Source organism: Bombus pyrosoma, linkage group LG2 (genome assembly GCF_014825855.1).
Source record: "Bombus pyrosoma isolate SC7728 linkage group LG2, ASM1482585v1, whole genome shotgun sequence".
In the NCBI taxonomy this organism is placed as follows: Eukaryota; Metazoa; Arthropoda; class Insecta; order Hymenoptera; family Apidae; genus Bombus; species Bombus pyrosoma.
Genome location: NC_057771.1, coordinates 900866 through 917401, shown reverse-complemented (window position 1 = coordinate 917401; position 16536 = coordinate 900866). Strand labels below are relative to the sequence as shown.

The 16536-nt window shown below is 39.4% G+C and overlaps 1 protein-coding gene across 2 annotated transcripts in view; it reads left to right on the top strand.

Annotated features, from left to right (window-relative positions):
* The window catches only part of LOC122577604, a 301786-nt gene that overhangs the window by 245125 nt on the left and 40125 nt on the right, over window positions 1-16536 (top strand). For both annotated transcript variants that reach the window (XM_043748990.1, XM_043748989.1), the window contains exon 5: window positions 13371-13468. In XM_043748990.1, coding sequence (XP_043604925.1) covers window positions 13371-13468 — 98 coding nt within the window. The remainder of the gene's footprint in view (window positions 1-13370; window positions 13469-16536) is intronic.

Below are 16536 nucleotides of genomic sequence, written 5' to 3'. Positions count from 1 at the left end.
TTCCTTCTTTAATCGATTCGAATCCGCACGGTCTCTGTCCCTCTTTGCATCGATTGTTTTAGTTAGAATTGCTAAGTAATTTTGACGACTGAAAATCGATAACAATAATGAACCGCGACACGTAAAACGACCGAAAATCTTGAATTTTCATTACCACGATGAATTCTATTAACCTGAATCTACGCGTCTAATCAAGCGTCTGAGAATGATACTATTTCGAAATTATTAAAAATTTTTTATTATTTCAAGGGTAGTACCTGATTAGCAAAAATTTTCTCTTTTAGATTCCCTTTTCGGAAAGTATTTTTTTATTTGTAGCAGACATTTAAAAAATAAATATTTCGTACGAGCCCTAAAAATTTACGTCAGAATTACATTACGGCAAAGAGATGCTTATCAATTTTTTCAAGCTTATAACATGCACTTTTGTCGCAGAGCGATGCGTTTGATCTGTCGCCACAACTGTGTAGTCTCGGTCAACGTTTAAGATCAGAGTTATAGCCATTAATTTTTTATCAAATGTATCCAAAGTACGCGAATTTCCCTTTTCCCTTCCCACCAAATTTGTTCCTTTTTTTCCATTAAAAGGCCCCGTAAATTATCCACTTTTTCTTCTGTATTGGTCGGTTCAAAGAGAAGCTCGGTAACGTGACGGTCGCATTTTCCAACGTTGACCAGCGGAACGGTGGTCGAGAAGGCTTAAAAAATTACACACCGCGCGATTAAACGAGTTTTCGAAGTTCTTTCGAGCACGAATGTCGAGAACGGGCGAGGACAGACAGGATAAAGTTGGAGAGCGGTGGTACTGTTGGATCACCTGGTTGAGGGGTAGAGGGGTTCGGTAAAAAATATAGAGAGGGCTGAAGAGATAGCGGAGCAGAGGGATATTTTTTCTGCGAAGCCACCGAACGACGTCGCCTGTCGTCTGCTAATTTAATAAAATTTTTCCTTCCTCCTGTACCAAAAAGGGAAAAAGAACAGAAGGAAAACATAGAGGAAGGGGAAAGCGAAAGGGGGGTAACGAGCGACGCAACCGCAAAGGAGGCACCGAGAAAGGAACAAGGAAAGAAGTACGGCAAAAAAGTTATACACCAATTAACGGATTGAAGTTACCATCAGATGCAGGCTGACTTCGAGAGGCCAGTCAGTTGAGTCCTTGAAGGGTTGGACTATCATTAGCGACCGCCACTTAAACGGCGATCTCTTCCACCGTCAGAAGGACGAAGTTGAAAAAGCTCGGCCAGTCGACCGATGCGGAGGCTACTCCTGCCACTTTCATCGTCAATTGCCTTTCGATGCAGTCGACCGCATCCGTCGCTGACAGCCCATTCTCAACTTTTTCTGCTTTTATATTGCTTTGACCATTTTGACGAGTTGCAATCACCCTAAGGGCCGGTGCGGACGAGCGGTTTGCGGCAGCGTTACTACTACTACGCGGCAAACTGCCATTATATTTGCGCGTACACTTTTTCTTACAGTTCACATGAAGGCTTTGCGTCAATTTGCCGTCTAAGAATTGCGTCCGTGTGAATCGCTTAATATAAATCTCTGCTATTCTAAAACGCAACGGCTATTTCCGGAAGCGGCTACGTTACCACAAATCGCATGTCTGCACCAGGCCTTAGATTCAATCGCAGTTAGACAGTGACCGTTTAAATGAATCGATCGTCGCGAGTTTCATGTGAAATTTTGTTCCTTGATTTTTCTTTTTATTGGATGAAGATGTTAAATCTTGTACGTTCAGAAAAATCTTGGTATCTATTAGATCCTTGATATTTTATTCCAATGCAGAGTTCATTACTTTGTAATTAGAAATTGCATATGCTTTGCTATTCACAATTGACGAAGAAAATGAGATTCACGCGTTCATTAAATGAGACGATAAAATGAAGAACAGATTTAGTTGGATGACACGAGCCAATGCGATTTGAAGACGCGCCACGTTCTGAACGAACGTAATGTTGAATCTTACGTGACGACAAGACGGTTGAGACTGATGACGAAGGATTGTCAAGGAGAAGGTGAAACATGAATAGAGGGTTGGAAATGGCATCTCGGGGGTTATCTCGGAATCCTAATGCGTAATGGCTGAGACGATCTTGGATTACTAATAAGCATCGGTCTCGTCAAGTATTTCCACGCTTCTAACTTCATGCCTCCGTTAACGTTACTTTATCCTCATGGTAAATCAAACTTCGTTTAAAGTTATTAATTTTCTTAGGAAACGCGATAAATCAATTTTATTTGAAAGATATTGAAAGTATTTATTTTTTGCACGAGAACAAGATTAGGGTATAAAAATTCGAAGACTATTTTAATATTACTGTACCATATTATTAGACTTCCGATGTTTATACAATTATGAGAAATTCAGCGCCTATTCTTTTAATAATATAACAATCTAAACTTGTACGGACATCTGCAGTCTAATTATTATTACAGGTACTCAAAATTGAAACTGATATCGTTGCAAACCTAAACGAAAGTTCGCTTCACCCTCTCTACAAAACCAAAAAAGATACGAGGGGATCACGGTACGCTGATTTTCGGGTTGGTTTCACCGTGAAGCTGGTCACAAATATGCTCGGAGCGTTGGAAGCGGCGCGCGACGTCGCGTCATTCATCAAAGTGGAAGAGCGGCTCGGTGAATAAATACGTCGCCTGGACGTATTAAGCGTACCTGTGGATATGTCGAGATAACGACGGGTCGATTCGTTCAGCGGTCGAATCTGCCATGGGGCGCGCAGAGAACGTGCGTCAACCAGCGAACAGAGCGAGGGGGTGGGACGCAGGGTGAACAGAGGAGGTAAGAGAGAAAGCTCGTCGCCGCGAGCCATGCGATGCCGGCTGCGAAACAAATGGAACGATCGCGACGGGGGTGGAAATAAAGCGTTCCCGTGGTCGTACGGTTCTGTGGTCCTCTGGAACGAGGATCGGCCAAGGGATGGGAAAGGGGACAGGGAATAAAAAAAAGTCAACGCCGGTCTCTGAATCGAAGAGCGCCCGACTAGTAAAAACGACATCGTACTTCTCCATCCAGGTTCGAAAGCATTGAATGACCGTTTCTATCTGGATACTCTTTTATCATTTCGATAACGTTATGAATAATTTGGTTACAATAATGAATTTAAGAGAGAAGAGAGAGCTTTAAATTTAAATTAGGAATTTTTGCATATTATAAGTTAAGTATAAGAACTTGGCCGAATGTCAGACGGAGAAGAAGAAGAGGAAAAGATATTTGCTAGCCACGTGATGCAATCTGATGTTATTCACAGATGTGAAGTTTTGGCCAATACGTACGCCTATTTTTATAATTATATCGGGTCTACCTGAACATCCAATCGGATTCAAGCGCTTTCCTCTAAGCCACCAAGAATAAATTAAGAAATACCAGAAATACAAAGATTGTGAAGAGCTTTAGGTAATTAATTCGGATCTGTAAAACTAAAATATTGCTCGACATAATTTCCCATTACAACTCATTTTATACAACGAGAACTTTTAAGCTCATCAAGAATACTCTTAACCCCAATGCTCATTGATCACTAGATGAAAACTGATCTAATTTCCTCATTATCGAGTTCACGAGAGTCAAAGCTTTCTACCCTCCAATGTCGACAAAACCGAACATCCACTTCAATCGCCCTCTTCATCATACAGTTAACCAGGAGATTCCGTTAATCGGTCAGACAGTTATCATAGGCCGTGTTGGCAGTAGTCGCAGGCGATTACACCGTCCTCGTTTCTCTTTCCACGCAGCTTCACGCATCGTGGACACACAACGCGCGCGGGCACTCGTTATTCCGGACCGTTTCTTCGGTCATCACGGATGGAAATATCATCCACGCTCACGGGTCTGCGAAGGGAGCGTGTGGGATGAGCCGTGTGTGCGTAGACAGGTGCGTACAGGACCCTCAACAGGTGGTCACTCGTAACCATGAGGGTTGCGGCACCGCTGGTGGCTACCCATCCGTCAAGAGCTTTGTGTGCCCTCGTGAACGCCACTGTCGATGGTCGGTGTGGCCGGTGTGCCCGTCGTCCTTGAAAAAAATCGGCCCTTTTTTCCTTTTCACCCTAGCCACCGTGGAAACGATCCCCATCCACCACGGTAAGCCACGCTCGATCCTCGTGGCTGTCGTCTCTCATCGAGTTTCCACGGCTGAAACAATGGCTTCGTTAATTAAGATTTCTTTCTGCGAATGAGAGCGCTTCCTGTCCCTCTCCTCGTCCCGACCTTCTTCTATTTTTCCCGTCTACAGCTTCCAAAGAAGCGTAAATTTTAAGAGAAACAATATAATTTTGCGTGATTCGTTTAACAACGCGTGTGTGCCATTAACTTGTGAGGAATAATCGAAACGATAAACGACCAATTTGATTAGGAAAAGTTTGGAATTATCATTCGTACATTAAAAAGATTTTGAATGAGATTGAAGCTAGACGACAAATCTATTATACCTATAGTGATGTATATTAATATATATATAAGTCTACTATACTAGCAACTACTATATACGGTTCATTATACTAGCTATGCTATACAAGTCTACTATAAATCTATGTACGTCTCTCAGACTTTATTCTTTAAAATAATTAATATGGAAGAAAGTAAGAAAGAAGCTTTAATTTCTTAACTTATTTACTTTTCCAAATGTTAAACTTCTCTGTTTTCAATTTTGCATGACCCCACTTAGGAATTAGACTAACGTGTGAAGGGGCGACCGAACTTATAGACTGCCAATTCCGATCACAAACGGTTGGCACCCACAGAATATCGTGGCCACCCCGTGGATCAGAGGTTGTACATTTTGAAAACCGCTTCCTGGGCGTTTCAGGGAAGAAAATCGCGACAGCAATGCTGTCGGATTCGGAGGTGGCTAGGAAGAAGGTTGAATAAGAAGCAGGGTGTGTGGGGGTGAGGGCAGAGATCCGGATTTAAGGCGTCGTCCGTGAAAGCCCTCTGGAGGCAGTGTAGACTTGGTCGGGGTAGTTTAAGAGAAAGAAAATGGCTGGGGATGGAAAAGCAGGCAGGCGAACGACGACGAGGACGAGGAGCAGCGAGCGTGTTAGAGTGTAAGTGCTAAGATCTCGGAGTGCATTAACATGCCCCAGAGGCAAGCTGAGTACAACCCTTCTTACATCCAGATCTTGAACCAAGACCACAGTGGTTCAGGGTGACGTTAGGGTGTAGATACCTTGGAGAAGAAAGAAGAACGGATACCGTGGAGATTCGCGTTTAATTGTATTAAAAATGCTTTATCTCTGGTGGAAGAGACGTCTCTCTCGAGATTTTTCTCGTTGACGAAGGCTGAGTTAATGCGACCAGATTTCGCGACGATCCTTCAAGCTTCGTTTTTATTGTTGTAACCAAGATGAGGAAACTCAGCGATGAGTTTATAGAAATGCAATTTTTCGTTAATGTTATGTCGTTAGACTATGGTTGACACAGTGGATGACTATCCTTTGAAGTATTCAAAACACGCATCCATTATAACTATAACCTTATAGTCGTGCTTTTTTATTATTATGACAGATTAATGATGGAAGTAGTCTTAAAACCATCGAACTTTTTTACAGTGATATTAACTGAATGATTATATAATAGAAGCTTACTGATCAATTCTTCTTTCGCGTAGTTTTAAATTATCAATTTAATCAACGCGTCTGATCATGGAAATGTTGTATTATAGTATTATATCCAGTGCAAGTGCGTTGCGCATAATTATTTAAATGCGAATTTGAGGCTGTGCAAAATTATAGGAAGGGAGACGAAGATCCTTCGACGACAACGTGCCTGTACCAGCACGTTCTTACGATGGTATACGTCTTACATTATTTAGAAGGAACCGAGGACGAAGATGCCAGGTACTGGCGCATGCTAATCACTCGACCCAGATTGAATAATGAATTAGTATTCTTTTCCTTATTCGTTGCTTCTTCGTTGCCACCCTCCGGATTCAGTGGTCTGTCTTGAACGAAGCCACCGTTACGTGACAGGTTTTTTATTATCTGCTGAAAAGAATCTTATCTTGTTCGTTCATTGAAATTGCTAAGGCTCGTTAGTCGTATATGTCTTTTATTAGCATCAAACAGAAAATATTTTTTTGAACTGAAAACATTATTTCAAATTAGAGGTCGTTTCAATTCCTTTCAAGTTGTCTAAATCTTACTATAAATATCAAAATTCTACTGAATATTTTTAAATTTCTTATTAAAATCTGTATAGATGTAGAAGATTCTGTCTAGTATCATCAGGTTTCCATGAAAATATAATATCTTTCGTGGACACGCGATAACTATTAAAACGAACGTATTGGGTAGAAGAGAGGAACGTTAGCATAATGTTTTTGAGTCTATACCATACGCAAAGGTTGTGCACGTGTCTGCGCGTACACAAACGTGCACACCGTGGTAGCCCACACGGTACATCTCCTCGGTACTTTGTGTGCAAATTACGCCCAGGACGAGGACGAAGAAGAGAGTCTGGCTTGAAGGATGAAACAGGTCCCCGACGTAACCTTCTTGTACGAGAGTCGAATGAAAATTTAAAGCGAAAGAGTTCTCGTCGCAACTGCGGTTTCCTACCAACCGAGGACCTGATTAAGTCCTTTTTCGATGTTAATATTGATAAGAAGTTGGCAAAAGCTAGCGAAAACTCTTAAGGATACTCAGAACAAGGAATTTCAAATGAATTGTCTTTGAAATTAATATAGCGAATAATATAAGAAGTAAAGATCAAAGAGATACTCTGGATTACTTATTTCGATATTCAATAGAATATTTCAATAATTACACGCTTACAGAAATAATGCTTTATTGAATATTATAGAATAAACTTCAACTTCTCATGAGCAAAAATTTGATTTCCAAAATTTAGATTTCTAGAAATTTGAACCGAAACATCTTTGTTATTGCTCTCTTAGGAATAGAAACAATTTTCATTTGAAAATCATCACACAAGAGAAATGTCCAGTATACACGTAACAAAGAATATCAGAGTTGCAAGCTTCTCTTTGTACCATGAAAAAAACTTTGTTGCATCCGACTTTGAAACAGCCAAAGTTTTCAAAAATCTCTCGAAGAATTACAAGTCCTTTTTCATTAATAGACACATATTATGCTTCCTTTCTCGCAAGGCTCGTCGAAAGTCAGCTTTATCTCGAAGTTACCATTTGTTTCTTATTCAACTCAGCGATCGTTCAGCGTTAGTTAATCCCTGGTGGCGTTTAAAATATGAAAGGCGTTGTAAGGTATGTAAGAAGGGTTGAAAGAAAGTGTAAACGAAGGTTTAGCGAGTGGTCTAGAAGGATTTCAAGGGAAGTCAAATAGGAGATTACTGCTCAACCTTCCGCGAGACCTTGAATTAGGTTGGAACTGCCTCGTTCTACTCGTCCTTGTCCTCCAGTTAACGTTCATTCCGGGAGTAACAGAGAAAGGATTGTTATTATTGTTCTTAAGGGATTAGGATCTCTAGTTTTGCGACAAGTTGTAGTCTCCATCTTATTATAACAGAGACTTATTCTCGCCAGGATACCGCGCTTGTATTTATCATCTCTTGTCGTTGCGTTTATCTATATTCTTAAGTGTATGCGATTTTTGCTATTTCAGGATGTTCATGACCTGAGTTCAGCCGAATTCCTGGATTGATTACTAATCAGAGAGCTTGATTTTTTGAGATGATTCTATTTGAATTATTGTTAGAAAAAGCAATACAAGAATCGAAGAAAGTGTAAATTTTATATTACTATTCTGTTTTATATTTATATTTACTTATATTCTAAAGTTTACAATTTAATGTTAGAGTAATGAGACCACTAGTTCCTAAAATTGTATATCTTTATAACATAGAAAAAATGATAAAAATTTTATTCGTGTGTTTGAAATATCTTAAAATAATTCTAATTTTCCATGTAATTCAATAATTACTATCATTAACATTTAAATACTCGCGTGTATCAAAAATATAAGAATGAAAAATTTGAAATATTCACTAATATGTTTTTACACTACACTAATACATTTTTGAAAAATCTTATCAAAGTAGAACTTTCTTCATTGCCCTCAAGGAGCGCAATATACACGGGAGTACTATGTGCTTCGTTTCTCACCACCCACTTACGTTAATGAGGGATCTGAGCCGAAATGCGGTTAGAAACGCTCTGTCCCTTTCAGCCTCAACCCGCGATGCCGTTTCGCTGGAAAACAAGACATTTATAAACACCCACCGCGAGATTAGATTTGTTAAGATAATGGGCTGCTCGGTTTAGCGGGGTTCTTCCACTGCGCTCGCAACTATCGTCCTGAAGAGGCTGCAACCGCCGTCTCCTTAATCCTAAATATGACCTCGGTAGGCAGTTAGGTTGCTTGTGTCGTGATCCTTCTTTATGAATTCGTCGGGGTAAGACGCGGGGTAAGACTTGTAAATCTTCGTTTCGGCTGTATCACGTGTTCTGACTTGTGATATTTTCATGAAAACACCGAGCTTATATTATATATATCGTCGAAGTTTAAAAAATTGGACATTCATGTTGTGTATTAGAAAATATAGAAAGCTCAAAGTTTATATTTTAAATACGGTTGTCAGCGATAGACAACGAAGCGAAACTTTCGTGAAACATTGAACGATAATAAGATCTTAATGGAGTTACATTTTGTTATATATTAGTTTATGTATGCCAAATGATGATCGAGTTTCCTGAAACAACAATTTCATATTTCTAAACCTTCATTAAACTTCAAGTTTACGTACAATTTGAGTACCAGTTCGCTAGAAACACAGTTAGCGCGTACTGTAAAGGATAGAGGCTGAAAGATGTTGAAGTAAATGGCGATATTACGAGACCCGTTCTTCACAGCGGAAACGACGATCCGCGGACGATCAGGATTTATCTTTACGACGACGTTGCCAGCCATATTCAGTGACGCGTTATTTCGGCATCGGTGAAAAAAACATAATAAAATTTAACGGTCCGTCAGGCCGTGGCATCTACGGTCCCTAGAAGGCCAATAAATATCGGGAACAGAGCGGCTACAAATCTCAAGATAAACACGAGCTCGTATTTTTCTACCCCCTTCTCGATTTTCTCGTTCTCGCTCTTCTTTGCCGCGTGGTTGGAGGCGAGAAGGACGACAAGGGCTCGCCTTTTTTACATTCCTCGTATGAATTATTAGGTGGCTGGACCTAAGGGGTGGACACCGCGGTATTTAATTTTCGCTCCCCATTAAAACAGCACGAATTTTTCCCTAATCGTATCCCTGACGATGAAAGTGCGGTTTGCAATTTGTCACTGACCCTTTGGTTTGTTATCAATATATTATTGCATGGTTAGCTTGATTCGAACTCATTGCCACTAAGATAATTACGATATAGGATATTATTATAAATAAATGAAAATTAATTTAGAAATTCTATATCGTAAAATCATTCAATAATAATTAATTATTGAGAAGAAACACCAATAGGAGAAAATGTAGAATATAATATGAAGATACATATGTAGAGATATAAAAAGTATTATGTAAGACTTCCCGTCGATCATTTACCACCGATATGCCTCCAAATATAATCTATCGTAACTAACTATGGACGGGAATTTTCTGAACGATGGCACAGGTAGATTGGTGTAGGTGAGGCCAATTAAAGGAGACGGCGGCGGTGAGCATTGAACTAGAACTAAGGGCTGGCGGATGCCGATGATATATGTGGTGGAAAATACTGGAGGCAATCTGTCACGCCATCGACATCTCGTAGGCGCCATCTCCTCCATTTTCCTTCGCCTCCTTTTCCCTCATACTTTCTCATACTAACGAGTACATCGTACAGAAATCTAAAATCTTAAAAAAACATTATACATCAGAAGATAGAAGATGATTTTCAGAAAGGAGAAGAACGCTACTTCAAGTAAAATTTCCACTTCCACACACACTTTTCATTCGAGGAAGGAAATCGAAATAAAATACAGAACAAAACGAAACGGAAGAATACAATGATCCACGTCGAAATCGGTAGACGACGACGGAGCAGAGTCCAGTAGTAAACAAAATCCAGTCTCTTTGGCCGCACAAAAGGTACGAGGCTGTTTAAGCCCCGTCGTTCTTTGGTATCCGGAAGTCAAGCCGGTTCCTCTTTTCCTTCTTCCCTCTGTCACACGCGCCCTTTCCGGGTATACGGCTGATTAAACGCGCAACTACGTAACGTAACGCAAATATACCGGCTTGCCAGGCCACCTCCGCCCACCCGTCCTTCCATCGTTTCTCCTCTCGTCGACCGTCCCTTGAACCGGTTGCTGAAGAGAGGATGGACTCGTTTCGCTCTCGATTCCACCTTTCGGCTCTCTTTGAATTCCAACCCCGGTCACTTGACGGAAATATTTATCGAGGGTCTTTGCCGAGGCCCCTCGTTGCCCTACTCCTTCTGGCTAGACAGCACGACGACAGGGAGAAGCAGCCTGCTCGTAGCTCGTCCTACTACCTTTCAGTACAACGCGCCTCTATCGGTACATGTCCTTCCTTTTTCTCCCTTCCCCTATCCCGTTGCATCATCTCACTCCCACTTTCCAGTTCTTTGATCCATTTCATGGAGTTTGTTCGGCTCGGATTATTTGCTCTCTTAATTACATTTCGATCCTATCTGTCTCCCTTTTTCTCTCTACCTCCGTGTTTGACTCCTCGTTCAATAAGGAATTTCACCAACCGAATGGATGATCGACAGTTTCGAACGTCGTTATGTAGATTCCACAATAACGCAATTGCTTACGGTGGAATATGTCAAATGGAGTTCAAAATTCTCCTCAGAATGAAACTTGCTGTATGGAAATGGTAAAGCTATTCTTTCTAATTGAGCGTGTAATGGGTTAAAAATATAGAACTCGGAAGGAGAGAAATAATTTCTCTTGATCATTATTTTTAATCTAATTAAACTTTAGACAATTAAACATGAAAAGAAAGAAAGTAGAAATTCTCTTGTATTCCATTATTCTTGGTATAATTAAACTTAACGCGATTGAATATTTTAATACATTGAATCGTGCAAAGTAACGAACAGTTTTTTAACAAGACCGGAGTTCTCAGCGCCTTTAATTAAGGGGAAAAAATGTAATGTTCTAACGAAAACTAGTCGGTGTTATAGGGACCCCCCGTGGCTTTCCAGCCGCAGGGGTTGCTCATCCCAGCCTCGACCATAGAGGGTGGAACAAAGGAAGTTATCGTCGCGGAATTTTTATAGCAAGGAGAGAAAGAAATGTAAATCAGGTTTTGGTTCGTCTTTGCGTTAAGATGAAGAGAACGTGAGGGAAGGTCTGGAGAGACTGTCGCCGGCTTACCGTGGATCGGAAGTGTTGTCGTATAAAACTGAATTAACTGTGCTCCCGCTTCTTCTCTGGCGTATGTACTCCTCTCTTATTTATTATAAATATAACCTTGTCGTTTCCATTCTCTCAATCCTACCTACGCATCGCTTTCCATTTATATCTACGTTTTAAAATTGAAATACGTGGCTTCGTATGGTTCAGACATATCCTCAGAACGCCAAGTAATTTGTGGCATAATAAAAACCAAGATCGTTCTTTGCAAATACGAAACGATGTTTTTACGCGTAGCTTATTTTTTGATGAAATGAATTTTTAAGATTCAGATACGCTTGGTCAATCTTTGCTTGTCTGACTATATACTTACTTATTTTCCTTACGTTCTTATTAAATTTCCACGTTCTTCGATTTACTCTACTTCAATTTTCCATTATATTGAAAAAATAATCAAATTTCTTTCTATAAATTTTACATAAAAACACTGTCAATATCATCGAACTACAATAATCAAGTCGCGATGAATAAACCTTGCATCATTGTCTCATTGTCTATTATGAGAATATTCGATAAGTTTTATAGATTTTCTAATTTAAAACGGAAATTTCCAAACTGATCTAACATATTTTTCCGTGAAAAATCCGTCTTCTCTATATCACAAGGATAATCTTCGATCAACATTAAACGTTGAACGTATTATTCGAACATTTGAACGTGAGTTTTCACAGGAAGCGTCGTGAAAGACAGTAACCGCGCGACGATCCGCAACTTTATACGTTCCTGATAATCTCGCAGACAGCACCGGGAAGGTTACTCACGGTGTTTGCTGGGATTTATGAAATGGCAATAAAATTTATATGACTCGGTGGCTCGTTAGGGGCGCGGCTCGCTCGTTCAGATTGATGTCGGCGCGAGCCTGGTCCACTTGCCCGGGGCTGCGTTTGTTTCTCTCTACGATTGTCGTAGAACGGTCTACTGCCATTATTAATCCCTTGGAAATCGCGGGAGAGCTTCAGTCATCGTTCACCGGAGAAAAATATGGCCGTAATATTTCTTTGGAAAGCGTGGGGTTGGGTCGGAAGTTGCTCAATTTCGACTGAATTTGTCAGCTCGCGCCAATCGCGATTATGCCTCGCTTCTGACCGCTCGATTAAAAGGATCACTGGAATTCATAGGGAGGATGAAAAATCAGATTGCTCTCTCTGAGGAATACATTTAGATTTATCAAACCCTTTATTGGCTTGATGACTCTGCACAACGATTGTTTTCATACTAAATAATGTTTGTAAGAGTCGAATATTGGAAAGTAGGAAATAAAAATTGGGAATATATATTTCTAAACTACGTATGTAAAATATATTTGAAATAATTATGTGAGAATGTTTTAGTCATAAGAATAAATGTTTCAAATTGATATAAATTTGATAACAACAGTGCACATAACTCATATACAATTATATAATGATAAAATAAAGTTCTTAGGGAATTGATAATTTATCAGGATATATATCGAACTCTACCCTCGAATATAAATTCTCGGTTTCCGTTTTCCTGGTTGAGAATCTAAGTAAAAGAATTATTTCCTTCGCGTTTCGTTTCGAGTAGCAAATCCAAGATAAGAGAGAGAGAAAGAGAGAAAAAAGGGGTGCCTTCGATGAGTTACTTATACAGTAAATCACGCGTATGCTCTGTCGAGCATGATACCTCGAGGACATATCTGATCTACCTGTTGCTCAATTCCCCATCGACGACAGCAAGGATCGTGCAAAGAATTCGGTAGGTGCATGGAGAAGTATTTCTTCCGTATTCTTGAATTCCATCGTGTACATAATTCTTTGTTGTGGATCCTTTTCAAAGTCAACAATCGCGTGGAGCAGATACTATGTGTCGCTACCCAAACTCATATTTTGTATCAATAACAATCGTTATTGTACGAAAATTTCATATTAAGTTCGTGTAGAATATTGTAAACGTAATATAATATCAAATTTAAGTATGTGACGAGATTTTAAGTTACTATCGTTTGTTTATAAGTTGGTTCTTAACTTATCATTCATATTCTGGTTTCAGGTGGATGATCGAGTCAGATCGCCAGGTACATCACGATGTTTAACTACCACTATGTCGCTCTCAATTTCACCCTCGAGCCCTGAAGAACCTGTCACGCTGTAAGTATGATTTTATTTCAAACTTATTTGAGTATTGATAAGGAGTACGCGACACTTTATGCCCCAAAGGGCATATAATTCATCTGGAGAATTATTCCTGACTTAAGAGAACTTAGAACTTCAATCCTGCACATAATTTGTTCCCAAACTTTCTTGATAATTGATATAATAATTTCTACGATTACTTAAAGATATCTTTAGAATCAAATATATTTTATACCGACCTTTAAAGGTCGTTGAATAAATCATAGCTTACAAAATTAAAAACTATTAGTGAAATAATATTTTCAGCATTTAAATTTTGAAGTAATGTATTCTAATTGTAACTGTTGTACACATACCATAAGAATCAATCTTTTCTATAAAAAAAAGGTATTCAAAATTCTTCAGGAACATACATATTTTTATATGTTTGCAAATATATTTTTGAAACCTTTATGTATGTAATACAGAAAATTGTTCACAAATCACTCATGTCCGATGTATCTTGCCATCGTTTCTCCACACGAACATTCAAACGCACAATAATGCCATAGAACATTACAAATTCACAAGAGATGGAAAGATCGTTGGTCGCAATCCGCGGCGCCCTTTAACCGTCGAAAAAGCCACTCAGACAAATTAGTCCCCGGTCGTTTCTCTCTCCTACGAAAGAACGTTTCCACGTAATTGTAGACCACCGGTATTCGGGGCCTGTTCGTTCTTACACGGACCACAGCTCAGCTCGGTCTGGTATCGGTGCCGCGGCACGCCGAGGGCGGCGATATTTATGCTGGTTTTTTATTGCGCTTTAGCCCGAGAGCAGAATGGAAACAATATGTCACCGGTGGTAAGGGGGTGAAACCGGTGTACGAAGTTCTTGTAGGTGGCCCTGGTCTGCCGGCACCTAACGTTAATACTAACGCCTCCGCCGTGCTGTGACTGCGCCCCACGCTCGATGTTCGCTCATGATTTTAAATGAACAACCCCCGTTTCACCCTGTCGCGTGTCACTGCCGGGGAAAAGGGCAGATCGAGCATGCCGCGAGCGAATAACCCGCTTCTAAATCGATTTTGATACATTTTCCTATGGACCATAGCAGATTGTCGAATTCGAGCGTGTAAAATATTACGGTGTGAAGATATTTTTGCAACGTTAAGAGACAAGTAATTATTTTATTAAATTGAAATTATTCACTATATAGAATGGCTCAAAATTGAAATGTGAAATAATTTGAATTAATAAAAAAAATTTGTTATCTATTTTGGAGCGAGATTTGAGATTGGGTTAATTTCGAGTGGCTCTGAAGGGATGTTAACGACATCGTTGTTCCATGGAAATTTAAATCTCCACGATTTCTGGCCGTTATGGCTGCAGAGGTACGATTGAGAAGGAAAAAAGGAAAGAAACGAAAAAGGCCTCGGGTCTCGAGAGTCATCGGATAAGTGCATATCGATTTCTGCCGATTGGCGAGGGTTGGACGGTGGTAAGATCGAGGCGAACGGGAAAAAAAGAAGGCGGTAAAAAGGGCAAAGGCCATAAGTAACGGACCGTCTGGTGGAAAGCGCTCGAGGGCGAACAGTGATTTAGAGAAATTAAAACTTTAATTCATGTTCGAGTTCGCGGGGGGTGTATCCTCCCTTTAGCTCCCTTTTCACCTTCCGCCGTTTCAGTCTGTGACGTTCCAAAATCCCACTGTTGATCGGCAAGAATTCGCTCCACGCATAAATTGGCACATATCGCGACAACATTATCGTTCATTTTAATATTTGTTATTTATTTCCTTGCAATTGGCCATAAATAACATTTAGTTGGTCCCACAGTTGGTCGAATCATCATTGATCGATTGATTATTATCGTAGATAATCTACAATTTGTATTAAGTTAATCAATTTTAGACTAGTTCATTTAAATGCATATTGTGTATTTCATGTAGAAAAAATAACTAAAGTAACTAAAAGTAAAGTATTATTTATCAAGTGAGATATAGAAGATGAATTAAAACGAAGCAATTGAAACTAAATTGTTGTCAACTACTTGTAACTCAAACTTAGATATAATACATATAGGTATGTAATATCAGTTACGGGATAGGAGGCATCAAATGTTAAGGACTAAAGAAAACTTTTTCACTGTACAAATTTTAATATGTTAAAATAATCCATTACATTATTTAAATAAATCTTTTGCTCGAAACCCAAGAGTTAGATTTGACAAATACGAATGGGAATAAAAGCAGAGGGTAAGGAAACAACAAATATTCCACATTCAACCGGGCATGTCCGGATAGTGGACACAATTATTGTTGTCCTGATTTAAGGGCGGCATGCATTTTAAAGAACGACCATACCGGATGGCTTTACATGGCCTCTATTTGCACAGGGGATGGATAAAAATTCAGCATCCTCCAATAAAATAGCGTACAATACGTTCAAGGCACAAACACGCATCTAGATACACATCTATTCTCACAAAGACCCCTCGAAAGGTTTGAATTTTTCTTTTTTTAGTATCAGATTCGAACAAATGGCTTATAGATTCTGTTCACTAAAAACATACTGTACGAGAACATTGACGATATTTATTTCTTTGAACACTTTAACTTCTAAAAATAGAAATAGTATATAAAAGTTGATATAAAAATTTGTTTTATAAAAAACCGGAAGTACTGTTTTATTGTTATATTTACTGTATAATACTTTTAATATTCTTATTCTTCAATAGAAGGAAATCGAATAGATTTGTTTCGAAATCGATTACATTTCATAAAAAAATGAATTAGGAGCATCAGGGTCCATCGTTGAACAGCTTTAAAAAAGCTTGCAGAAGTCATAAAAAGAAGTACATAACCGCAAAACCTGTCTGCTTGATAATAAAAATAATGAAAATAGCATCAAGAAGGAAGAAACAAATAGGAGACATCGTTGTAAATCTGAATTTCGAAAAGATGTTCTTGCAACTTTCACGAGCTACCGTATGGGATACGGAATATGAGAAAAGGACGCGCCCTTTATTTTTCTCTCCCTTCGACGCTCGTTGTCCCTTTCGTTGAGCTCTCTTCTCTCATATCTTCTCTCTCTCACTCTCCA